This window comes from Hylobates moloch, unplaced genomic scaffold (genome assembly GCF_009828535.3).
Source record: "Hylobates moloch isolate HMO894 unplaced genomic scaffold, HMol_V3 SCAFFOLD_15, whole genome shotgun sequence".
Lineage (NCBI taxonomy): Eukaryota > Metazoa > Chordata > Mammalia > Primates > Hylobatidae > Hylobates > Hylobates moloch.
In genome coordinates this window covers 3,079,822-3,104,689 of record NW_026652290.1, presented here as the reverse complement: position 1 = coordinate 3,104,689, position 24,868 = coordinate 3,079,822, and the positions used below count along the sequence as shown (strand labels likewise).

General features: G+C 55.0%; 2 protein-coding genes across 15 annotated transcripts in view; both read left to right on the top strand.

Moving 5' to 3' along the window:
• Positions 1 to 272: 272 nt before the first annotated feature.
• TSEN54 (tRNA splicing endonuclease subunit 54) lies at positions 273 to 9,103 on the top strand. Of its 7 annotated transcripts, none has more exons than XM_032178726.2 (12): positions 273 to 978; positions 1,090 to 1,254; positions 1,353 to 1,416; positions 1,499 to 1,582; positions 1,893 to 1,991; positions 3,328 to 3,380; positions 3,797 to 3,847; positions 5,764 to 5,865; positions 6,066 to 6,694; positions 7,649 to 7,709; positions 8,037 to 8,153; positions 8,637 to 8,894. In XM_032178726.2, exons 1-12 carry the CDS (start codon positions 890 to 892, stop codon positions 8,785 to 8,787), a joined length of 1,665 nt encoding a protein of 554 aa, XP_032034617.1. In that variant the 5' UTR covers positions 273 to 889; the 3' UTR covers positions 8,788 to 8,894. The 7 variants fall into 7 exon arrangements, 5 of the variants coding, with proteins under 5 accessions (XP_032034617.1, XP_032034618.1, XP_032034616.1 ...); XM_032178723.2 differs by having other exon boundaries at positions 316 to 978; positions 6,066 to 6,882; positions 8,637 to 8,860; XR_009210030.1 differs by lacking the exon at positions 8,637 to 8,894 and having other exon boundaries at positions 6,066 to 7,529; positions 8,037 to 8,122.
• Positions 9,104 to 10,042: 939 nt separating this feature from the next.
• The window catches only part of LLGL2 (LLGL scribble cell polarity complex component 2), a 49,256-nt gene continuing 34,430 nt past the window's right edge, over positions 10,043 to 24,868 (top strand). For 6 of the 8 annotated variants that reach the window (XR_009210029.1, XM_032178705.2, XM_032178704.2 and 3 more), the window contains exon 1: positions 10,075 to 10,176. The gene's annotated coding sequence lies outside the window, so the exon portion shown is untranslated. Of the gene's footprint in view, positions 10,177 to 24,868 lie in introns of all 8 variants that reach the window. The other 2 variants (XM_058428820.1, XM_058428819.1) reach the window with 1 other exon arrangement.

The window sequence follows — 24,868 nt, the reverse complement described above, 5'->3', positions numbered from 1 at the left end:
CGCCCGGACCGGGGGCGCTGACCGGATCAGCGCATGCGCCCAGGTGAAACGGCGGGGCGGGGGGCGCGGGGGGCAGAGGTGACCTGGGGTCCTGGACTTAGACCCAAGGGCTAGACACCCCGGGTCTGACTGGTGGGAGAGAAGGCGTAAGGTGAAGGGGGTTGGCAACCAAGACGCGGGACCCCACTTGCAGTACCCCCCCGGCCCGCGGCCGGCGTCGCCCACCCGCAGCCGCTGGCCGGGCAATGGCACCACCTAGCGGACGGGACCAGAGCGGCCCGCGGGGGCGGTGCGGGGACCCCAGCCTCGAGGAGGCGCTCGTGCCGGGCGGAGGTGGCGCTTCAGCACTGTCGTGGGCCGGACAGCGCCTCCCGCCCCCGGCCCTCGAAACCTGGCTTCGGAGCCCAGCCGTAGGGACCGGACGGAAGACACCGAAGGAACGGCGAACCTCCCCGGACCGCTCCTGACAGTTCCCGGGTGGCCTTGGGCCTGCAAAGTCGGAATTTGCACACCCTCCGCTAGTCCTTCCCTGAGCCCTTCTGCCCTCCTTGCCCAGCCGGGGCGGTGGGGACTAAGCAGCGCGGGGCTGCGGAGGGGCGGTCACACGTGTGACCATTCGCACTGCACTCCAGCCGCCGGCTCCTCAGGCTTTACTGGAGAGAAGCCCCGAGGAGGGCTGGGGGCAAAAGAGGGGCCTTCTGCATCTCCAGCAACCTGCGGGCTGAGCTCCCAGACCCGGCGTCGGGACGCGCGTCTCCGGGCGGGCGCTAGGACCGGGGACAGTCAGGAGGGCGCAGAGCGGGCTGGGGCGGTGCAGGGGGCGGGGCTGCCGCGGCAGGGCGGGTCGGCGGGCGCTAGGGCAGCGCGGAGCTCCGGCGGTGGGCGGGGCATGGCGGCGCGCGCAGCGGCAGGCGGCGGCGGGATGGAGCCCGAGCCCGAGCCCGCGGCCGTGGAGGTTCCCGCGGGGCGCGTGCTCAGGTGCGGCGCGGCCCGGCCGGAGTGGGTGTGGGGGGCGCGGGTAGGGAAACCGGGACCCGGCCGGGCGGCCCTCGATGCGCGGCGCTGACCTCGCGTCCCCTTCTCCCCCAGCGCCCAGGAGCTCTTCGCCTCCCGCTCGCGGTCGCAGAAGCTGCCCCAGCGCTCGCATGGCCCCAAGGACTTTCTGCCCGACGGCTCGGCGGCTCAGGCCGAGCGGCTGCGCCGGTGCCGGGAAGAGCTCTGGCAGCTGCTGGCAGAGCAGCGCGTGGAGCGCCTGTGAGAGGGGCGGGCCCGGGGATGAGGGAAGCGGGGGCGAGGCGGGCCGCGGGGCCTCCCGAATGGACTGACGCAGACCCCTCTCCACTCCTCGCCAGGGGCAGCTTGGTGGCTGCCGAGTGGAGGCCGGAAGAGGGCTTCGTGGAGTTGAAGTCTCCCGCGGTGAGCGGCGGGCTCGGGGACCGGGGACCGCCCTCCCGGCCCTCCTCCCTCCCTTGTGACACTTGCTCTGGGCCCCACACAGGGCAAATTCTGGCAGACCATGGGCTTCTCAGAGCAGGGCCGGCAGCGGCTTCACCCGGAAGAGGCCTTGTATCTTCTGGAGTGTGTGAGTGGGGCCCGGGAGGTGGGGAAGGAGTTGGGACCAAAGAACGGGAAGGACACGTTTTATCGGAGAAAAAGCACACACAACCCGATCTTTAGAGAACTGATAACCGAACTTCTAAAGCAGGAGGTAGTACGTTGCAGGGAGCAGGGATTCCAATCCACATTAGTGATGCTGCCCCACTTTCCTGGTTGGCCACATTCTTGATGCGCTGCTGAGGGGGAGGGGGAGGTATCAGAGCTGGGAAGTTGCCCCATTCCTCTGTGGCACTGCAGTGAGGGCTCATAAGCTGAGCTTTTGGCCCCACTTCCAGGGCTCCATCCACCTCTTCCACCAAGACCTGCCACTGTCTATCCAGGAAGCTTACCAGCTGCTGCTGACCGACCACACTGTGACCTTCCTGCAGTACCAGGTATCTGCCACCACCCCGCCTCCGGGAGCCACCCATCCACTGAATCAATGAGTATTGACAAGTACCCATAAGGTGCCAGGCACAGTGTCACATGCTGGGGCTGCAGGGCAGACAAGGGCTATGTTGTCATGAGGCTTACATTGTGGTGGTGGCCTGTTGGCTTCACATAGACCCCAGTGCTGGCAGAAGATAAGGTGGGGGAAGAGAATCCAAAGAGACTGGGCTGTTCATTCAGGTGAGAGAAGCTAGGGGCTTGTCCCAGGTTGGGGGTGGGTAGGGTTGCAGTGAGTGAAAAATAGATGAATCTCAGAAATATTTTGGAGAAAGAATGGATAGGACTTTGCCAATGGATTGGATGTCAGGATTAAGGAGAGAGAAGAACCCAGGATTACCGCCCATGCTTTGGGCATGCGCCAGTGGATGAAGGGTGCTGTCGTTTTCTGAGTGGGAAGAATGAAGAGGAGCAGATTTGGGAGGACAAGACCAGTCGAAAGAACTCTGTTTCAGATAAGTTAATTTTGAGGAGCTTCTCGGACATCCAAGTGAGTGTCAAGCAGACAGACAATTGGAATCCAAGTCTGGAGCGTGAGGAGAGGTCAAGGCTAGATGTAAACATGGGTGCCATGAGCACATGGATGGTATTTAAACTACTGGGCTGTATGGGAGTGTCTTCAGAGTAGAGGGCTGGGTCTGAGCCCTGGGGCTCTCTGTGTAGGTTAGGGGACAGATAAGCAGAAACAGACCGAGGAGTGTCTGGCGATGCAGGAGAAAAACCAAAGTGGCATCACAGAAGCCAAAAGAAGGTCTTTGAAGGAGGAAGTGGTTAGCTGTGCTGAAGCCTGCTGAGATCAAGCAGGATGGGGGACATTCTTGTCTATGTTCCTCTGATATGAACACAGGGACGCAAGGTTGAACATGTGGCTCCTTACCAGAAACTTTCCACCTGCATCTGTGGAGGTATGGGGCTGGAGAGATGCCCACCACCTGCCATCGCTTTGTTCACGTGGTGATCGGCAGCTTCACTCTTGTGAGCTTTGTATCAAAATACTCAAGTATTTCAGGGCGTAGTGGTTTTCTGGTTTCATGGCTATCAGTTTTTTTGGATTTGGCTAAATGTCATTTGTGCCGAGTAAGGTAAGTGGGAGGACAGGAATTCAGAGCCTGAGATCTTTAGGGATGGTGTTCATAATGAAGCATGGTCCAACCTTAGTCACAGGGTTTAGAATCTGGGGGTGTACAGGAGGGGCAGAGAGGGCTGTGGGGATGGCCTGTGTCTGGAGAAACCATTTGGTGTTTTCAAGAGTGGCCATCTGAGCTTTCGTTTTTTTCTTTTGAGGTCTTCAGCCACCTGAAGAGGTTGGGTTATGTGGTTCGACGCTTCCAACCAAGGTAAATCCTCTTCCTGTTTCCCTTCCACATATTCTAGTCCTGGGACCTGGCTGACTAGTCTCTGGTGGAAAATGGCCTCTGCTTACCTGGAACCCTTGGCTGGAGTGCAGTTCCTTGGGCACAGACTGGGGGCCTCTGCTGGAAGCGTTCTGAGAGGGGCAGGTTGGGAGGAATCCAGGTCATTTCATTTTATTCTGGTTTATGAACTCGAGCCCCATCTTCAGATGACCTGCGCTTGCAGCTGAGTTATGTGTGAGCACTGAGAGGCAGGATTGGAACAGTGCCTGGCGCTTAGTAGGTGCGCAGGCAGATACGTAGAGTGTATGCTTAAATGAAGGACTGGGTGAGGAATTTACCATTAGTAGGGTTTCACATTTTTTATGCCGGGTTAAATGTTTTTTCCTTCATCACCTTAGTAATCCAGCATTGGTAAAAGGCAGAGACCTTCAGACTTGGAGTGGAAACAGGTACAGCTTTTGCAGCTACAGTATGTCACAAAAGCTCTAAAGCAGGCACATATTTTCTTTTCTTTTTTTTTTTGAGACGGAGTCTAGCTCTGTCGCCCAGGCTGTAGTGCAGTGGCATGATCTCAGCTTACTGCAGCCTCTGCCTCCTGGGTTCAAGCAATTCTCCTGTCTCAGCCTCCCGAGTAGCAGGGATTACAGGTGTGTGCCACCATGCCTGGCTAATTTTTTTTTTTTTTTAATTTTTAGTACAGATGGGGTTTCACTGTGTTGCCCAGGCTGGTCTCAAACTCCTGACCTCAGATGATCCTCCCATCTCAGCCTCCCAAAGTGCTGGGATTACAGGCATGAGTCACCACACCCAGCTCTACATCTTTTCTTTTCTGAAAGTGGAACCTATCCTAAGAAAATAATCATGGACGTGTACAGTGCTTCACCTGTGAGAATGATCGATATTTATTATTTGCTGGGGCTCAGGCCCTGTACACATCGCTGAGAACAGAAGAGCAAAATCACTGCCCTCACAGAGCTTGCATTTAGTGAGGAGTCACACAGAACACACTCACTGTGCAAAATCAGTATACTTGCAAACAAGAGTTGAACAAGAGGCAGACTCACACAAATGAGAGGTTATCCCTTAGAACAGCTCTGTCCAACAGAACTTTCTGTAGTGATGAAAATGTTCCGTGTCTGTGATGTCTAATACATGGGGCTACAGCAACTGTGGGACTGAATGTTTAATTTCATTTAATTTAAATGTATTTAAATCTAACTTAAATAGGCCGGGTGTGGTGGCTCACGCCTGTAATCCCAGCACTTTGGGAGGCTCAAGCAGGCAGATCGCCTGAGCTCAGGAGTACGAGACCAGCCTGGACAGCATGGTGAAACCCCGTCTCTACTAAAATACAAAAAAACAAAACAAAACAAAATCAGCTGGGTGTGGTGGCAGGCGCCCATAGTCCCAGCTATTCAGGAGGCTGAGGCACGAGAATTGCTTGAACCCAGGCAGCCGAGGTTGCAGTGAGCCAAGATCTTGCCGATGCACTCCAGCCTGGGCGAAAAAGCGAAACTCTATCTCAAAAAAAAAAAAAAAAAAAAATGCAAACTTAAATAGCCACCTGTCGCGAGGGGCTCCTTTTTGAACAGCATAGCCTTAAAGCCTTAATTCACAGCAGGGAGGCCAGGCACAGTGGCTCACACCTGTAATCCCAGCACTTTAGGAGGCTAAGGTGGGCGGATCATGAGGTCAAGCGATCGAGACCATCCCGGCCAACATGGTGAAACCCTGTCTCTACTAAAAATACAAAAATTAGCTGGGCATGGTGGCATGTGCCTGTAGTCCCAGTACTACTCGGGAGGCTGAGGCAGGAGAAATCGCTCAAACCCGGGAGGTGGAGGTTGCAGTGAGCCAAGATCGCGCCACTGCACTCCAGCCTGGCGACGGAACGAGACTCTGTCTCAAAAAAAAAAAAAAGAAAAAAGAAAAAGGAAAAAATTCACAGCAGGGAAGAATGCTGCAGTGACTGGGGGCTGTGTCCACAATATATTATTGAGTGAAAAAAAGATCACAAAGCAGTATGCTAATACAATGCTATTTTTGTTAGAAAAAAATATACGGAGAGAGATTAGTCAGTGTGTACATAAAAGGAAAATGTTAACAATAGTTATCCAAGGTTTTTATTTTCCTATATTTTCCAAGTTTGCTAGCTCCTCTGGGCCATTGCCTAGGCAGAGGCACATGGCTGGGCCCCCTGGCTGGGCCTGTACCCCTCACGGGGGTCTGCTTAGGGCCTTAGCCCTTAGGTGTGGCTCTGATCTGGCCCACTGACTGTCCCCTTGGCCCGTTTCCTTACACATCCCACCAGACCCCCAGGCTGAGGAGGTGGATCAGCGGCACACCCACTGTTCTCACCCCACAGCTCTGTCCTGCCCCCGTATGAGAGGCAGCTTAACCTGGATGCCAGCGTGCAGCACTTGGAGGATGGAGACGGCAAGAGAAAGAGGAGCAGCTGTAGCCCTTGGTAATGCCCACATCAGGGTTGCCCCCAGGGAGTGCTGGTGTCTGGGGCCTTGGAAAATGTACAGGCTTTCTAAGAACTAGGCTTGGGCAGTTCCCATGCAGACTCAGGGAGACAATAGGGGACCTGTCTTCAGCTCCCATGGGACGTGTGCATCTTAGCAACCAGGGGCAGATGTGCTGCTTTTCCCCCACGTCCCTCAGGTCCGTTAATAAGAAGGCCAAGGCCCTGGACAACTCCTTGCAACCCAAGAGTCTGGCAGCCTCCAGCCCACCTCCCTGCAGCCAGCCCAGCCAATGCCCAGAGGAGAAACCCCAGGAGTCAAGCCCCATAAAGGGCCCAGGGGGCCCCTTTCAGCTTCTGGGGTCCCTGGGCCCCAGCCCTGGCCCGGCCAGGGAGGGGGTGGGGTGCAGCTGGGAGAGTGGCAGAGCCGAGAACGGAGTCACGGGGTCCGGTAAGCGGCGCTGGAACTTCGAGCAGATCTCCTTCCCCAACATGGCTTCAGACAGCCGCCACACCCTCCTGCGCGCCCCAGCCCCAGAGCTGCTTCCGGCCAACGTGGCTGGGCGGGAGACAGACGCTGAGTCCTGGTGCCGGAAGCTGAACCAGCGCAAGGAGAAGCTCTCGAGGCGGGAACGGGAGCACCACGCGGAGGCCGCGCGGTTCCGGGAAGACGTCAACTCCGATCCTGAGGTGCAGCGCTGCTCCAGCTGGCGGGAGTACAAAGAGCTGCTGCAGCGGCGGCACCTGCAGAGGAGTCAGAGCCGGGCCCCTCACCTGTGGGGCCAGCCCGTCACCCCCCTGCTGAGTCCCAGCCAGGCCGTTTCCCCAGGTACCCCCTCAGCCTGCCACATCCTTGAGGGCCACTGGCAGCTGAGGAATCACAGGACTTTGGAAAGGGCATGGATGAACCGGGATGGATTGAGGCTTAAGAAAGACGTGGGAGGAGGGAGCGGACCCACAAGGACGGTCAGTTCTCCCGCGGCTGCAGCAGGGCCTGTGTGGGAAGGCTTAGAGATGGTGAGTCAGGAGAGGTAAGGAGGGGTGGAAACTATGACCATATCCTTAAAAAGATAAGCAACATGCATGTGGATGGCTTTGCCACCAACTAGCTGTGATCCCAACCTGTTAGATGGGAAAAGGAGGTGCCTTCTTGGCCAAGTGAAAAAAAGGCTTGCTATCTGCTCTAAGCCCAGGGAACCAATGGGGAAAGAATAAGCTAAATGTGTTAACGATTCCAAATTACTTAAAGCCTTCATGGGAACACGGTAGATTGTAGGTAACTAGATAGGGTTGCCAGATCAGTTCGATTTGACTTTCAGTATAAATATAATTTTTCAGTGTAAGTAGGTTCCAAAAATTGCATGGGATATGCTTCTACTAAAAAAATAAAATGTTGCTAGGCCAGACACGGTGGCTCATGCCTGTAATCCCAGCACTTTGGGAGGCCGAGGCGGGCAGATCACCTGAGGTCAGGAGTTCGAGACCAACCTGGGCAACATGGTGAAACCGTCTCTACTGAAAATACAAAAATTAGCCGGGTGTGGTGGTGCACACCTCTAATCCCAGCTACTCAGGAGGCTGAGGCAGGAGAATTGCTTGAACCCGGGAGGCAGAGGTCACAGTGAGCCAAGATCACACCACTATACTCCAGCCTGGGTAACAGAGTGAGACTCCGTTTAAAAAAAAAAAAAAAAAAGTTGCTAAATCTGGCTGTCCTAAACTAGATGGCAGACTGAGAAATGTGACGCCCCTCCCCAGTACCTTGTTTTCTGTGTCCTTGTAGCCATGGTCCTTCAGCATATCTCTGTGCTGCAGACAACATACCTTGCTGATGGAGGTGCCCGGTAAGTTTCCAAGCAGTGCCGTCCCTGCAGTACCTTGACCGCCAGGAGTTGGTGGTTAGGACTTGGCTCCTGAAGTAAGGTGTAAGCTAGAGGATTGTTCCAGGGACCCCTACCCCTACGCCTAGCTCTGAGCAATAACTAATGTTTGTGTGTGTCTAGGGAGGAGGGAGAACAACCAGTGGGTTAGCCCAAGCGTTCAGAGCCCCCAACCCTCAAGTGGCACCTCTGTGAGGCTGCTTCCTGGAACTGGTGGAGGGAAAGGGTGGGATGGAAAAGAAAGGGTGGGGAGAAGAGTTCATGTCATAACGTTTCTCATTGTATTGTCAGGCTGTTGGAGAAGTCTGGGGGCTTGGAAATCAGCTTTGATGTTTACCAGGCCGACGCTGTGGCCACATTCCGAAAGAATAACCCTGGCAAACCCTATGCCCGGATGTGCATTAGTGGGTATGCAGTAAGCCAGCATTGCCCCTCCCCCAGCTGCTGCCAGTTCTCCTGTGAACCAAGTGGGACTCCTCTGTACTCCCCTGGCCAGTGTGCCAATCTCAGAGGAACCTGAGGTCCAGAGAGGCTAAGTGACCTACACAAGGCCACACAGCCAGTTTGTGCTGCCCTACTCTGAGCTCCTCATTGCTGGCATTTTAGGGTAGTCTCTCTCCAATGCCATTTTAGTCTAGGACTCACCCAGCAGAAGGGATATGGATTGTGGGGATTTACAGGCTGACAGTGGTGAGCACCTTGCTCTTCCTAGCACCTCCCCAACCAGGGCTTTGGGGCCCTCTTCATCAGAGCCCTGTGTTTTGCAGACAGAAGAGCTCATGGGCCAGAATTCTTGCACCCCAACTCCTTCTGCAGAATCTCTTCTCTGGGAGCCATAGAGCTTAGGAGTGGGCTGTGGCTGGGTCTCACTCTAACCCTTTGTCCCTGCAGATTTGATGAGCCTGTCCCAGACCTCTGCAGCCTCAAGCGGTTATCTTACCAGAGTGGGGATGTCCCTCTGATCTTTGCCCTGGTGGATCATGGTGACATCTCCTTCTACAGCTTCAGGGATTTCACGTTGCCCCAGGATGTGGAGCACTGACCTCACAGCTCTGCAGGGGATGGAGCTTGCTCCAGGGGACTGGGACTGTCTGTTCTCAGGGACCATCTCGGCTGCCTCCTGTATCCAGACTCTACCCTGTAGCTTCAGAGGCCAGTCTGGGCCTTGGGCCTGGGTGTCTGATACTCACAGAGTGAAACTGTGACCCTCTCCCCTGCTGCCTTGCAGTGACCCCTCTGGAACTCAGGACTCGATTTTAAGGACCCAGGAGGTGGGGCAGAAGAGAGGACTCTGTGCCTTTAATGAGAGGGTGCCTGCTTCGTGCCATAAAGCCAAAGCCATTAAAAAGATGTCTTTTCTGCTGTTTCTGTATGTACTGGGTAAACCCCTCTCGCCCCCGTGCCGTTGTCAGTGGAACTGCCCCCAGCCCCTCACCCCTGCTTTGCCCACTCAAGGAGAGCCGCTTCCTCTGATGCGGGATCTAAGAGTGAGAGAAGCCCGCAGGAGAGCAGGAACGCGACCTCGAACCTTTTGAGCCTTTCCCCGGCCTGCGTCGGAGGGGATGGGACGTCGCAGGGTTCCTGAAGGGAGGAGGGAGGACGGCGCGCCATCGGCCCTTCCCTGGGCGCAGCGGGATGCGGGTGGCGAGAGGCGCCACCTGCAGCTGGGCGGTGGAGCGCGCTGCAGCCCCGGCTTCCGCGCCCTTTCCGCTCCCGCCTCTCGTCGCTCCAACCTCCTCCCTCGCTTGTGCCAAAAATTCCACCCGCTGTTGCAGACCCTCCGGCCGACACGGAGGAGGTGGGCGCCCCCCCGAGGAAAGGCGTCTCGCCGCGACGACCCGGTCCCCACACCATCCCTCTCGTGGGGCTGGAAACCCGGCCCTGCGTCCCCCGGTCACCCTCTCTGGGCTGGGCTCTGGCAGAGGAGCTGGCCCGGATCCGCCCCTCCCTCGGCAGCTCCGGGGAGTTGGAGGGACGGCTCCCCTGGAGTCTGAGAGGCGGCCCCGGACCGCGGGCGTTCCGGGAACTATTTCCGCTTGCGGGAGGCGGTGGGACACTGGGCGCGGCGTACCGTTCTGCGTCTAGGTGCGCGCAGGTGAGGCCGGGGCGGGCCCGCGGAGCCCCGAGCCAGTTCGCGAGGCCCCGCCCCGCGCTCCCCGGGGCCGCGGATTGGCGGGAGCGCAGCCCCCACCCCCGAGGGTGCCCCCGCCCCAGCGGCGCCGAGCTGGGGGGCGGGGCGCTGGGCCCCGGTAGTCTCGCCCTTTATGTAAATAGCGCGGCTCCGCCCCAGGCTCGCCGCGCCGGAGGTGAGCAGGAAGGAGACGGCCGCCCAGCAGCCGGTGGGCAGGCGCGGCGGAGCGAGCGGGGCCGGCGGTGGGCGCCGAGGGACGCCGAGGCCTCGGGCGGGGGCCGGCCCGGGGTTCCAGGTTAGGTGCGCGCGGGACTCGCCCAGCCGGGCCCGCCCCCTCGGGGCTCCCACCCGGGGCAGGGAGGCCGGGGAGGCCCAGGACCCCTGGGCTGTCGGGCCAGGGCGGGAGGGCTGCGCCCAGGTCCGCGCGCCTCGCCCCTGTCCGCGTCGCTGTGCTGGCGTGGGAGAGAGACACCTGTAGAAAGTTCCGCGGGGAACTTCTCTGCCCGATCCGCGCGATGACTGAAACTTGGGCTTGGGTTTGCACAATAATGTTGGCTCAGGAGAGCAGTAGAACAGGTGCCCGGGTCGGCTGGGGGTGCGGGGGGCACCGCGGGCAGAGACAGAGTCCCCGGGCCCACGTGCAGGCGTCAGGCCAGCGGGGTTGGCGACGCGCGTCTGCGGTGACCCCCTCCCCACGGGCGGCGGCCGGAGCGCGGTGCCCCGGCGGCTTAGCCCCTGCCCCTGCCATCTGGGCTGTGTCCCTGCCGGCCCTTTGTGCCTCCTAATCCCCGGACGCAGGAAGCCCGCGGGAGGGACTTCGGTCTCCGGCCTTTCTCCAGCCGGGGCGGCTTTGGACACCTTAACATGACTGTGTGGAGACCCAGTCTCCCCTCCATGCTGACGGGTGGGGTTTGCGCTGTGGGATTTGGAGAGAAGTGGAAAATAATATCTTGCCAAAGAAAGTGTGTCTTAGTTTGTTCCGGCTGGACGATTGGTGGACACACTGGGCCTTGGCTGTGGGGAGAACTGACCGTAACCAGGGGAGCTGTAGAGTGGCGCTTTGAGGCTCTCACCTGAACAGGTGAGCTTTGAGTGAGGAGGGCGCCCCTTCCCCTGGGGATCCGTTTGCGACTGCCGGCAGCCTTAACCTGGGCTCCAGGGACCCCCTGCAGGAGTTTGTAGTTCAAGAGAAACTTGAGTTCTCTTGAAGGGGCTACAGAGAGGATTCTGAGCAGGGAGCGGGCAGGGAGGGAATGGGTGTGTCAAGGTGACAAGGAAACGCTGGTAGGAAGAGCAGAGCTGCCACAGAAGAGCTGTGGCCCAGCCCCGGGGGAAGCCAAGGTCAGAAGTGGCAGTTGAGGCTGGGTGCATTGGCTCACGGCTGTAATTCCAGCACTTTGGGAAGCCAAGGCAGGAGGATCGCCTGAGCCCAAGAGTTTGAGACCAGCCTGGGCAACATAGTGAGACCTCGTAGCTACAAATAAAAAAAATCAGCCAGGCATGGTGGCGTGCACCTGTAGTCCCAGCTACTCAGGAGCCTGAGGTGGGAGGATTGCCTGAGCCCAGGAGGTGGAGATTGCAGTGAGTCATGATGGCGCCACCACACTCCAGCCTGGGGACAGAGTGAGACCCTGTCTCAAAAAAAAAAAAAAAAAATGGCATTTGAGGAAAACTGAGTCTGTGTGAGCAGAGGCACGAGGAGAATTGTGGGAGAGATGTCTCAACTTTATTTTATGAACTGAGCTTTGGGGTTTAGTTTTCTTAGGCGATCTTCCCACAGTGCTAGCTGTGGCAGACAGAACTCAAAACTCAGCTCTTAAGCTTCTAATCAGAGTTCACGCCTTTCCTCTGAAGTTAGACTGGGCCCATCTTTGTGGGGGCCCCTGGACAGGGTTTCCAGGGTCCAGGGTCATTTGGCATCCCCATTCTTCCTTGAGGCAATGGAGTTTCCCCTTTGGTGTCAGATTAATATGCTTTTAATTATATGAAAATGATACTACATTCATAAATAATAAAACAGAAAAAAGTAACTGTTTTCTCTTTTTTTCTTTTTCTTTTTTTTAAACTAAGTTGACCAAATTCTTTTTTTCTTTAATAATATATTTTTTAATTTGTAGAGATGGGATCTCACCGTATGTTACCCAGGCTGGTCTCAAATTCCTGGACTCAAGTGACCCTCACACTTCAGCCTCCCAAAGCGTTGGGATTACAGGTGTAAGCCACTGTGCCCAGCTGTTAGTAACTTTTTTTTTTTCTTTTTTTGAGGCAGGGTCTTGCTGTGTCACCCAGGCTGGAGTGCAGTGGTGGAATCACTGGGAGATGGAGGCTCACTGCAGCCTCGACCTCCCAGGCTCAAGTGATCCTCCCACCTCAGCCTTCTGAGTAGCTGGGACTACAAGCATGCAGCACCATGCACAGCTAATTTTGTATTTTTTTTTAGAAAGGGGGTTTTGCCATGTTGCCCAGGCTAGTCTTGAACTCCTGGGCTCAAGTGATCCTCCTGCCTCCCAAAGTGTTAGGATTACAGGTGTGAACTGCCACGCCAGACCCGTTAGTATAAATAACTTTTTAATATACCACAACATTAAAAGAAAAAAAGGCCAGGCATGGTGGCTCACACCTGTAATCCCAGCACTTTGGGAGGCCGAGTTGGGCCGATCGCCTGAGGTCAGGAGTTTGAGAGTAGCCTGACCAACATGGAGATACCCTGTCTCTATTAAACATACAAAATTAGCTGGCCATGGTGGCACATGCCTGTAATCCCAGCTACTCGGGAGGCTGAAGCAGGAGAAGCGCTTGAACCCGGGAGGTGGAGGTTGCGGTGAGCCAAGATCATGCCATTGCACTCCAGCCTGAGCAACAAGAGCAAAACTCCATCTCAAAACAAACAAACAAACAAACAAACAAACAAAAAATGGCCCATAATCCCAGGTGATCGCTGTTCATTTAAAAAATAGAAAAGGCAATAGGAGCCCATAGTGGGAAAAACGAAACATTGTAGAAAGTGTAAAATTAGAGAGCAAAAAATTAGGCCGGGCAAGGTGGCTTATGCCTGTAATCCCAACACTTTGGGAGGCCAAAGTGGGTGGATCACGAGGTCAGGAGTTCGAGACTAGCCTTGCCCACACGGTGAAACCGGTCTCTATTTAAAAATGCAAAATTAGCTGGGCATGGTGGTGAGCGCCTGTAATCCCAGCTACTCAGGAGGCTGAGGCAGGAGAATCGCTTGAACCCAGGAGGCAGAGGTTGTGGTGAGCCGAGATCGTGAGATTGCACTCTAGCCTGGGTAATAGAGTGAGACTTCGTCTCAAAAAAAAAAGAGAGAGAGCAAAAAATATCCCTCCTGCCTGACAGTCCTTTTCTTTTTTTTTTTCTTTGCGATGAAGTCTCCTGTGTCGCCCAGGATGGAGCACAGTGGCGTGATCTCAGCTCACTGCAACCTCTGCCCCCTGGGTTCAAGCAGTTCTCCTGCCTCAGCATCCCGAGTAGCTGGGATTGCAGGCAGGTGCCACCAGGCCCAGCTAATTTTTGTATTTTTGTATTTTTTGTAGAGACAGGGTTTCACCATGTTGGCCAGGCTGGTCTTGAACTCCTGACTTCAGGTGATCTGCCTGCCTCGGCCTCCCAAAGTGCTGGGATTACAGGCATGAGCCGCTGCACCCGGCCCCTGACAGTCCTTTATTTTCATCCTTCTATCCTTCATGTCTTTAAAAACAAAAAATAAAAAAATAATTAAGCTGGGCACGGTGGCTCACACCTGTAATCCCAGCACTTTGAGAGGCCAAGGCGGACAGATCATGAGGTCAGGAGATCGAGACCATCCTGGCCAACATGATGAAACCCCGTCTCTACTAAAAATACAAAAATTAGCTGGGCTTGGTGGTGTGTGCCTGTAATCCCAGCTACTCGGGAGGCTGAGGCAGGAGAATCGCTGGAACCCAGGAGGCGGAGGTTGCAGTTAGCCAAGATCGCGCCACTGCACTCCAGCCTGGTGACAGAGCAAGACTCCGTCTCAAAATAATAATAATAATAATAATAATTAAAAAAAAAAAGATTTTTAGTGTCTTTCTAGGCTTCAGGTGTAGTTTTGACTCGTTCTTTGCCAAGTTCTTGCTGTGTGACCTTAGTGTGGTCACTGACCCATGCTGAGCTTTGTTTTCACAGATGAGAAGATAAGAAAGGTCACCAGCGGCCGGGCGCGGTGGCTCACGCCTGTAATCCCAGCACTTTGGGAGGCCGAGGCGGGCGGATCATGAGGTCAGGAGATCGAGACCATGGTGAAACCCCGTCTCTACTAAAAATACAAAAAATTAGCCGGGCGCGGTGGCGGGCGCCTGTAGTCCCAGCTACTCGGAGAGGCTGAGGCAGGAGAATGGCATGAACCCGGGAGGCGGAGCTTGCAGTGAGCCGAGACTGTGCCACTGCACTCCAGCCTGGGCGACAGAGCGAGACTCCGTCTCAAAAAAAAAAAAAAAAAGAAAGGTCACCAGCACGCGTGGCCTGCCACACAGCAGGCACCCAGTGAGGGCGAACTCAGCTTCCATGAAGCATAAGAGGCGTCGGTCTCTCCCAGGCCTTTGGGTAGGCACTTGGGCCTTTTGGAAGTGCCTGATTGGTTTAGGGAATTTGTCTTCTCTGGAGATCAGCTGACGGCTCATGAATTTGTAATATTTTAAAAGTCTCTGGCTGGGCATTTTGGCTCATGCCTGTAATCCCAGTGCTTTGGGAGGTGGAGGAGGGAGGATTGCTTGAGCCTAGGAGTTCAAGACCAGCCTGGGCAACAGTGAGATCGGGTCTCTACAAAAATTTTTTTTAAAAATTAGCTGGGCATCAGCCGGGCGCGGTGTCTCACGCCTGTAATCCCAGCACTTTGGGAGGCCGAGACAGGCGGATCACGAGGTCAGGAGATCGAGACCATCCTGGCTAGCAGAGTGAAAACATGTCTCTACTAAAAATACAAAAAATTAGCCGGGCGTGGTGGTGGGCGCCTGTAGTCCCAGCTGCTCGGGAGGCTGAGGCAGGAGAATGGTGTGAACCCGGGAGGCGGAGCTTGCAGTGAGCTGAGAACTCCAGCCTGGGCGACAGAGCGAGACTCTGTCTCAAAAAAAAAAAAAAAAAAAAAAAAAAAAAATTGGTTGGGCATCGTGGTGTGCACCTGTTGTCCCAATTACATGGGATCGCAGGAGGATCGCTTAAGCCCAAGAGTTTGAGGCTGCAGTGAACTATGATGGTGCCACTGCACTCCAGCCTGGGTGACAGAGTGAGACCCTAACTCAAAAAAAGAAAAAAAGTCTCTAGGGGTCAGAAGTTTTTCAGTGAGGACCTTTTTCAGGAATTGAGGGCAGCAGTGGAGGACGCGGACTCTCCTAAATGGACCTTGCATTCCAGTGGCCCTTGATGCTTCCCTTGCTCCTTGGGAGGGCCAAGAGTGACAGCCGGTTGCCTGGGAGTCTTTCCTGTGGTGGGGATGTCGGAGGGTGCAGGATTAAACCTGCTCTGAGTTCTGCCTCAGCTGAGGAGTGCTTGCTGGGTACACCCTCCTCACCCTGCTGGGTGGCAGGGCAGAGAGCACAGGCCTATGCTGCTCTGTTGGCATTAGGAGACTTTCTAGGAATGCCACTGTGCCCCCTTTCAACCTTGCTTGGGGAGAGGATGTCCTCACCTGCCAGGACTTCCCGGCCCCGGGACCCTCCCTTCAGAAGACGAAGTGCTGCCTGGGGCCAGGTGGCCCTTGAGCCCCTGCTCGCACTGTGGGAGATCTGCGCATCTCTGGCAAGAGCGTCCAGGAGCCATCTAAGGGGTTTAGTTTCCCCGGGGAGCTATTCGCTCTTCCTGGTCTTTCCAGATGAGTCAAAAGCAGCTGTTGAGACACCTGAGTTGGGGGCCAGAAGGGAGGCCCAAGAGACCAATGTTCTTTCTCCTGGGCCGGCTGCTTTGAGCAGCACTGGCTGCCTGGACTTATCTGACCTCAGTCCTCAGCTCTGAGAGGCCCTCCTATCTCTCTTAGGTCATGTCGTTCTCAGGGTTCCTCCTGGCGCGAGGCATGCTAGGTCTGCTTGGCAATGCTATTTTCCTCTGTCAGGAGCAGTTTGCAGGGAGAAAACTGGGGACAGGGCAGGAGACAGGCGTACCCCAGCGGGGCCACCAGCACTGCTTGCCCTCCCCAGGCCTGGCTCCTTAAGAATTCCAAGGAGACCCTCGCTCGCTGTGCCCGTGGCCGTGGCTTTGCTCGGGTCCTTTTGGGGTGGCCTTCCCCACAGCCCTGCCTCTTAGAGGAAAGTGGCTTTGAATACTCACCCCACTCTTCTTCCCAGGAACCACAGCGAATTCTTGAGCTAGGAGAGGCTGCTCTGGGCGTGGGGACGAGGAGGCTGAAAGGCACCTGACTCTACCCTTCAGGAATTCGGCAGAGACTGGAGCCTTCTCTCGAGACACCTGACTCAGTGTTCCCAGAGTTTGATGAGAGGGACATCTGGGCACATGACCATATGACTGTAATAAATTTTATATACACACACACACACACACACACATTTTTTTTTTTTGAGATGGAGTCTTGCGCTGTGGCCCAGGCTGGAGTGCAATGGCATGATCTCGGCTCACTGCAGCCTCCCTGGGTTCAAGTGATTCTCCCGCCTCAGCCTCCCCAGTAGCTGGGATTACAGACGCCCACTACCATGCCCAGCTAATTTTTTGTTTGTTTGTTTGTTTTGAGATGGAGACTTGCTGTGTTGCCCAGGCTGGAGTACAATGGCGCGATCTCGGCTCACTGCAAGCTCCGCCTCCTGGATTCACACCATTCTCCTGACTCAGGCTCCCGAGTAGCTGGGATTACAGGCACCCGCCACCACACCCAGCTAATTTTTTTGTTTGTTTTTTTGTTTTGAGTCTGAGTCTTGCTCTGTCGCCCAGGCTGTAGTGCAGTGGCGCGATCTCGGCTCACTGCAACCTCTGCCTCCTGGGTTCAAGCAATTCTCCTGCCTCGGCCTCCTGAGTAGCTGGGATTACAGGCATGCACCACCACACCTGGCTAATTTTTGTATTTTTAGTAGAGGGGGGGTTTCACCATGTTGGTCAGGCTGGTCTCTAACTCCTGACCTCATGTGATCCACCTGCCTCAGCCTCCCAAAGTGCTGGGATTACAGACGTGAGCCACTGCGCCCAGCCCTCTAGTAAATAATATTAACATTTAATATAATTCTGGAATTCTCTGGGGGTCCTGGAACTTTGGTTAAAGGCAGGGTCCACAAGGGTATTCCAAACAGGATGCCACGCATGACGTCCACAGGGCCCTGGCCTTGGCTGGAGACTTGAGGACAGAGTAGGGAAGTTCCCTGAGAACCCTGTGGGGTCCTACCTCAGTGTTTTGTGGGGTCAGTGATTGGCAGATAGCTTTTCTAGTTAATCCCTAGTCAGTCTTAACTGTTCGTTCATTCATTCAAGTATTTTCTTTTTGTTTCTTGAGACAGAGTCTCACCCTGTCACCCAGGCTGGAGTACAGTGGCACGATCTCGGCTCACTGCAAGCTCCGCCTCCCGGGTTCACACCATTCTCCTGCCTCAGCCTCTGGAGTAGCTGGGACTACAGGCGCCCACCACGATGCCCGGCTAATTTTTTGTATTTTTAGTAGAGACAAGGTTTCACCATGTTGGCCAGGATGGTCTTGATCTCCTGACCTCATGATCTGCCCGCCTCGGCCTCCCAAAGTGCTGGGATTACAGGCGTGAACCACCGCACCTGGCCCATTCAAGTATTTTCTGATGCCTCTTGTGTGGTTCTAGATGTTGGATGTGATCCTTAAACAAAGCAAAGATGTCTGCCATTGTGGAAAGTTCTTTCTAAAAGGTGAGAAGCCTGCGTGACAGAAAGTAAAAGTAACTAATAAATTGTGTTAAAAAGTGATACAGGCTATAGGGTAAAAAGAACTAGAGCAACAATTGGGAACCTGCCTGCTAGGGGACAGGTTACAACTTTAACAGGTGGCTAGAATGGGCCTCTGCCAGAAGGTGACATTTGAGCAAAGCTTTGAAGGAAGTGAGGGAGCTGTTTAAATAAAATTCCAGTCCCTCCCATGAGGCACCTGGATGAGGCCAGCACAATCCCCACCTCCTGGAGCTGACATCTGGAAGCTTCTGGGGACAGCTGTTCCAGTTTTAGGACAGGTAGGAGTTCCTAGAAAGGGGCCTGATTGGACGGCCGGGGTGGCCTTTCCACACCAGCCCCAGGCAGGTGGTCCATCTTCTCCCCAGAATGGTTTTGCTTTTCCCTGGACTTGACTTTCTGCCAGTCACTTCCCTGGAGAGAGAGTCTGGTGTTGGATTGTGAAAGGGGGCTAAGGTCTCCAGAATGGGGATACATTCCCACCTTCCACCCCATCCTCACAGGCCCAGGAGGGGCAACAGAAAAGAAACTTCAGGAGGAGTCTAGGCACGGCGGGAGGATCCTTTTGGGGTTGAGGGATGGTTGTGATTCCATAGGATAGATGGTGGGGGGGAATGGAGGCTGACCCCAGATGGGGCCCATCCAGCCTGCGAGCAGGCAGCGCCTTTGTCCTGGGAGAAAGGCCTGACCTGAGCAGAGGATTCTGCAGTCAGATTGGAATGCAAATTGGGACTTGGATTTTTTTTTTTCTTTTTTTGAGAAAAGGTCTTGCTCTATTACCCAGGCTGGAGCACAGTGGTGCCATCATAGCTCACTGCAGCCTCAACCTCCTGGGCTCAAGTGATCTTCCCACCTCAGCCTCCTGAGTAGCTGGGACTACAAGTGTGTGCCACCATGGCTAGCTAATTTTTAAGTTTTGTTGCTGAGACAAGGTCTCCCTAAGTTGCTCAGGCTGGTCTTGAACTCCTAGGTTCAGCGGATCCTCCTGCCTCGACCTCCCAAAATGCTGGGATTACAGGCATAAGCCACTGAGCTTGGCAAAGGACTTGGACTCTTAAGTGTTTGAGCTTGGGGCCACTCCGAATCGATCACTTCATAAGTAATTGTAAGAATTAAATGAGATGGATGTAAAGTGTTAAAGTCACATCCAGCCATAGCTAGCTCTCAATCCCTTTTACTACTTAGCAACAGCAGGGACGACAGTCCTCCGTTCATGCCCCCATTCCCTCTGGTTTGTGTTCCCCTAGATCCTACTCCATGGAACTGCCCTTCAGCCAAGGTTTGGTTGCTAAGCTGCTGGCCAGGGACCTGCCTGGTACTTCTGGGAGATTGGGCTTCCCAGGGCGACATGGGCACTTGCAAAGCGGCTACAGGCATCTGAGTTGGCACAGATGCCGTAGGGGTCAGCAGCTGCCTCTGTGGTTTAGATCCCTGCCCACCACTGCCATCAGAGTAGGAGGTGCAGGGGCGGATTCACATCCGTCAAACAGGAGGCCACAGCCACACTCAGGCCTCACACAGGATGTCACAGAGGGGAAGGCAGCTTCTTAATCAGCAGCGGGCTGTGGGGAGCACGAGCGAAGAAGAGAGGAGAGCATGGGACATCAGGTGGCACGCCCTGAGAGCAGGCAGCTGGCGCTGGGTGCGGCCCTGGGGGCCCTCTCTGGTTTCGGCTGGGTCTGGAGTCCTGCTGCTGGGTGTGGACTCTCCCAGCAGATCAATGAGATCAATGGAACTTCCCGAGCTATGGAGGGAGTTTCTTGAGGGCTGGCCCCTCCCACATCTCCAGGCCAGAGGGCTGGCTCGGCTTGGCCAAGCCTTGGTCTCACAGGGACAAATTAGCCCAGGTGCCCCAAACGGTGGCAGGGCGGGAGAAGCAGTCTGGCCTGGGAATCCCCTCTCCTCTGGGGCACAATCACATCTGCCACTTAGAGCAAGGGGGGCCCAAGGCGAGTCCACCCCTATGCAGTTATTCTCTCTCTGCCCCCACTGGTCTCTTTCTTGAGCTCTTGAGATGGAAGGCAGGCCAGAGTGTGGATTTTCTGGCCTGTCACCAAGTGGAGAGCTCTCCTGTTCTTTCCAGGTGGGTGTCTAGGCATGTGGACACCTGTCCTAGACCTAGAAAAGTTTTGCCGGCCAGCTGCAGAGGTGGGTGAGTGGAACAGGGAGGAGGGAAGGAAGCAGTCGATCAGCTGCCCACAGGGAGCTCTCAGGCTGGTTCCACATGCAAGGCACGGACTTGGGTAGAAAGTGGATGGGAACCAGCCACAAGACAGCAAGCCTCGTGCGGCCCGGCTCTAAACCCTGGTGCCCGCCGCAAGGGAACAGAGCAGGGCAGAACAGGGAGGGTGGCTCAGAGGCTGGTCTGGTGACAGGCAGGAGTGGAGACAGGTTGGATGGCCTTTAGAAGTTAGGGGGGTGGAGAAGGTTTTCCCGAGAAGCCTCGTCTCAGAGGTGGCGCTTTGGCCAGGTGGCAACCCCAGTGACCGTTTCTGGTGTTAGACTTGAGGACTTGGGGGGCTCCTCAGCCTGTGGGCTCCTGAAATTGTCTCTTCTCCACGTTCCTCCCAGGTGTGTCACTGAAGTGCACAGCACCTGAGAGTTTGCCAAGCCCGCTCCCTGGCCCCACTTTAAAGCCTCAGGACGATGGAATAGAAAAGTCCTTTCTACTCAGGACCCTGAAGCCCAAGGTCACACAGCTAGTCCCACCTGCCTGTCTCCCCCGCTTTCCGGACCTAACTATTGGGTATCTCTAGGGGATACCTCTCCCCACTCAGGTTGCGGTGGCTGGAGAGGAGCCCACGCCTGGTGAGCACAGGACATTCCACCAGCAGGACGGGGCTGGACCCACCCTCCCGCCTGACCATGCCTGGGGCCTCATCCCTTCTCTTATCCACCCTGCCTAGGAGGCAGATAAACAAAAAGGAGAAAAAAGAATCACCACTAATCTCATAACCCTTCCGGGTACATTGTCAAACACAGGTATTTTTAATAGATTCTGCCTGACTCTTGGATTCTTTGTACATATAGTCCCATGCCATGAAATGGTCTTTTGTCCATTTATTTATTTATTTATTTTTTGAGACGGAGTCTCGCCCTGTCGCCCAGGCTGGAGCGCAGTGGCGCGATCTGGGCTCACTGCAACCTCCGCCTCCCAAGTTCAAGCAATTCTCCTGCCTCAGCCTCCCGAGTAGCTGGGGTTACAGGCACCCACCACCATGCCCGGCTAATTTTTTTAGTAGAGACGGGGTTTTGTCATGTTGGCCAGGCTGCTCTCAAACTCCTGACCTCAAGTGATCCGCCTGCCTTGGCCTCCCAAAGTGCTGGGATTACAGATGTGAGCCACAGCGCCTGGCCCTTTTGTTCCTTTTAATGATTGGAAGCCTTTTGTCATAGGCCTGAGCACACTTCACCTGTCCCCTGTTGTGGACCATTTAGGTCGCCTCTAATTTTTTCTGACAGCTTAATAAACAGCACATCAAGGCCAGGAGACATGCATGAGGCTGGGAGGCTGTCCCTGTCCACCATGGTTTTAGTGGATCATTTTATCCTAAGGTGTGTTTCTTCCCCATCTGAACTCATCTTGACCATTCTCAGGACTCTGAGATAAAATGGTCCCTTTACCCCTTAGGATAAAATGATCCCAGGTTGGGTGTGGTGGCTCACGCCTATAATCCCAGCACTTTGTGGGGCCCAGGCGGGCGGATCACTTGAGGTCAGGAGTTCGAGACCAGCCTGGCCAACATGGTGAAAACCCCAGCTCTACTAAAAATACAAAAAAATTAGCCAGGCATGGTGGTGGACACCTGTAATCCCAGCTACTCAGGAAGCTGAGGCAGGAGAATTGCTTGTACCTGGGAGACACAGTTGTAGTGAGCCAAGATCACACCACTGCACTCCAGCCTGGGGGACAGAGCGAGACTCCATCTCCAAAAAAAAAAAAAAAAAAAATCCCTTAAAACCATGGTGGAAGGGACAGCCTCCCAGCCTCCCAGGACTCTGATATTGGTCAGGATGGTTTCAGATGGGAAGGCTTTTTGGAAGGTGACTACAGCCTCCGCTTCCTGGGTTCAAGCGATTCTCCTGCCTCAGCCTCCTGAGTAGCTGGGACCACATGGCGCCCGTCACCACACCTGGCTAATTTTTTGTCTTTTTAGTAGAGACGAGGTTTTGCTGTATTGGCCAAGCTGGTCTCAAACTCCAGGCCTCAAGTGATCCGCCCGCCTTGGCCTCCCAAATTGCTGGCGTGAGCCACCGTGCCCAGCCTGGAAGGGGGCTGGGCTGATTGAGGGGGCAAGAAGGTATTTCACACAGAGAATGGCAGGGACCATAGTGAATGGGGCCAGGGTGGGGCTGAGTAGATGGAGCAGCCAACGCAGGGCCAAGGACAGAGGGCCAGTGCCATGGAGGAGGGAACGGCGGGGGGAGGGCAGGCCCCATCAGGTCCCTGCCTAGGACAGCTCAGGAGGCCCACTTTGTCATCTCTCTCATGTCATCTGCACAGACCTCTGCATTGGGCCCCCCACTTATCTTCATCCTGAAACGTAGAAGCCTCTCTCATCTTGAGGCTTTGCAGCTGTTGTTCCTTCTGCCTAACACACTGTGCCCCAAGTTGTCTGTGGCTGGCCCCTTCCCACCAGTCAGTCTCAGTGGAGACCTCGCCTCCTCTGTTCATTCATTCATTCAACAGATAATGAGTGAGCACTTGCTGTGTGCACTCGGATACAGCAGTGAATAAAAGGACAAAAGGCCTTGAATAGGAAAAAGAAAGCTACTGCTTGTGGAGGATTACACAGGTAATCAACAAGATTAATAAGTAAGCTATTCAGTGTGTCCAAACTTGGCCAGGTCCAAGGAGAAAAGCAGTGCAGGGAAGGAGAGAGAACGCCCCAGGAGACTGCAGCTTCAGGTAGAGGAGGGCATGAAGGTATCTGGAGGAAAGTGACCCAGGCAGTAGGAACAGGGAACACACAGGCTCTGACAAAGGAATGGTCATTGAGACCTTTCGGCCGCCAAAGCCTAATTGCTGGATCTTTTTTTCTTTTTTTTTTTTTGAGACGGAGTCTCGCTCTGTTGCCCAGGCTGAAGTGCAGTGGCTCGGTCTCGGCTCACTGCAAGCTCCGCCTCCCGGGTTCACGCCATTCTCCTGCCTCAGCCTCCAGAGTAGCTGGGACTACAGGCGCACGCCCCCACGCCCGGCAAATTTTTTTGTGTTTTTAGTAGAGACGGGGTTTCACGGTGTTAGCCAGGATGGTCTCTATCTCCTGACAGCGTGATCCGCCCGCCTCGGCTTCCCAAAGTGCTGGGATTACAGGCGTGAGCCACCGCGCCCAGCCAATTGCTGGATCTTTGCATCCTCCTTTTCTTTCTTTTCATTTTTTTTTTTTTTTTTTTAGAAACGAGAGTCTCAGTCTGTGGCCCAGGCTGGAGTGCAGTGGTACAGTCATAGCTCACTGCAATCTCAGACTCCTGGGCTCCACTGATCTTCCCGCCTCAGCCTCCCAAGTAGCTGGGACCACAGGTGCTTGCCACCGTGCCTGGCTAATCCTTTTTGTTTTTTTGCTTTGAGACAGAGTTTCGCTCTGTCACCTAGGCTGGAGTACAGTGGTGGGCTCATAGCTCACTGCAGCCTCAACTTCCCAAGCTCAGGCAATCCTTCCACCTTAGCCTCTTGAGTGGCTGGGACCACAGGTGCATGCCACCGTGCCCAGCTAATTTTGTTTTTATTATTTTTAGAGATAGGGTCTCCCTATGTTGCCCTGGCTGGTCTTGAACTCCTGAGCTCAAGTGATTCTCCTACTGCAGCCTCCCAAAGTGTTTGGATTACAGGCATGAGCCACTGTGCCCGGCCCTCCTTTCTTTTCAAAATTTTTATTGTTCCATGTAAATTTGAAAAAATCTCCTTTCCTTTTTTTTTAGAGACAGGGTCTCATTATGTTACCTAGGCTGGTCTCGAACTCCTAGGCTCAAGTGATCCTCCCACCTTGGCCTCCCAAAGTGCTGGGATTATAGGACTGAGCCACTGTGCCCGGCCCATCTCTTTTTTTTTTTATCAGAGATGGGCCTGACCTCTGTCAGAAATCATCCCATTTTCTGGTTACTTTTTTTTTTTTTCATGCAGAGTCTCACTCCATCACCCAGACTGGAGTGCAGTGGTGCGATCTCAGCTCACTGTAACCTCCACCTCCCAGGTTCAAGCGATTCTCCTGCCTCAGCCTCCTGAGTAGCTGGAACTACAGGTGCGCACCACCAGGCTCAGCTAATTTTTGTATTTTTAGTAGAGATGGGGTTTCACCATATTGACCCAGGCTGGTCTCGAACTCCTGACCTCAAGTGATCCACCCACCTCGGCCTCCCAGAGTGCTGGGAGTACAGGTGTGAGTTACCGCGGCTTGTTGGAAATCATCCCATTTTCTGATTTGTGTCCTGTGACGTGTCTGTTGCTCCCGTCACTGCTGTATCCCTTTCCTAGGATAGCGTCTGCTCCATGCCAAGCTCTTGCTGCTTCTGCAGGATCTGTGTGGGAGGGAGTGCCGTCCCCCTTACAGAGGAGCTGTCTCTGGAGGCCACGCGGCTTGGGGGAGCTGTGCGGTGCTGCGATGGCGAGCCCTGGCCTGTTGGCCCCTAGCCCGGGGCTCTTTACCTTACAATCCCTGGCTCCCTCCAGGAATGGGCTGAGTAGGTAGGATCTGTTCATACCAGGCAGCTCTAGGCCTGGCTTCCTGAAGTTTCTCTGCAGAGAACCTGCGTGTCTGGGGTGGGGAGCTGAGGAGCCACCTGGAGGTGAGCCCCGCCAGGCCTAGACCAGCCGCCTCTTCGAGGAAGTGTGGTGCTTTCCCATGCCATGACCTGGGCAGTGGGTTGATTGGAGTGAGGGGATGCCATGCCCACCCTGCCTTGGTCCTCCTGGCTCCATCACCCCACGCCCATGAGGTCCCAGCCCCATGTGGGTAGAGCAGCAGGTCCACACAAGGCCACCAGCCCTGCCCAGCCAGACCTCGCCAGCACCCCGTCAGCAGTGGCCAGTCCCCAGACCCCAGACTGCCGGTTCGGCTCTGAGCAGCCAGCATCTGGGAGCGTGTCTGCGCGTGTCCCTGCCTTTTTTTTTTTT

Excerpts from the sequence above, each read along its gene's own strand:
- TSEN54 (XM_032178723.2), top strand. The coding sequence starts at position 890 with ATGGCGGCGCGCGCAGCGGCAGGCGGCGGCGGGATGGAGCCCGAGCCC. Across the intron at positions 5,866-6,065 it reads AGGAGCAGCTGTAGCCCTTG|GTCCGTTAATAAGAAGGCCA; the intron begins GTAATGCCCACA and ends CACGTCCCTCAG. Across the intron at positions 8,154-8,636 it reads GCCCGGATGTGCATTAGTGG|ATTTGATGAGCCTGTCCCAG; the intron begins GTATGCAGTAAG and ends TTGTCCCTGCAG.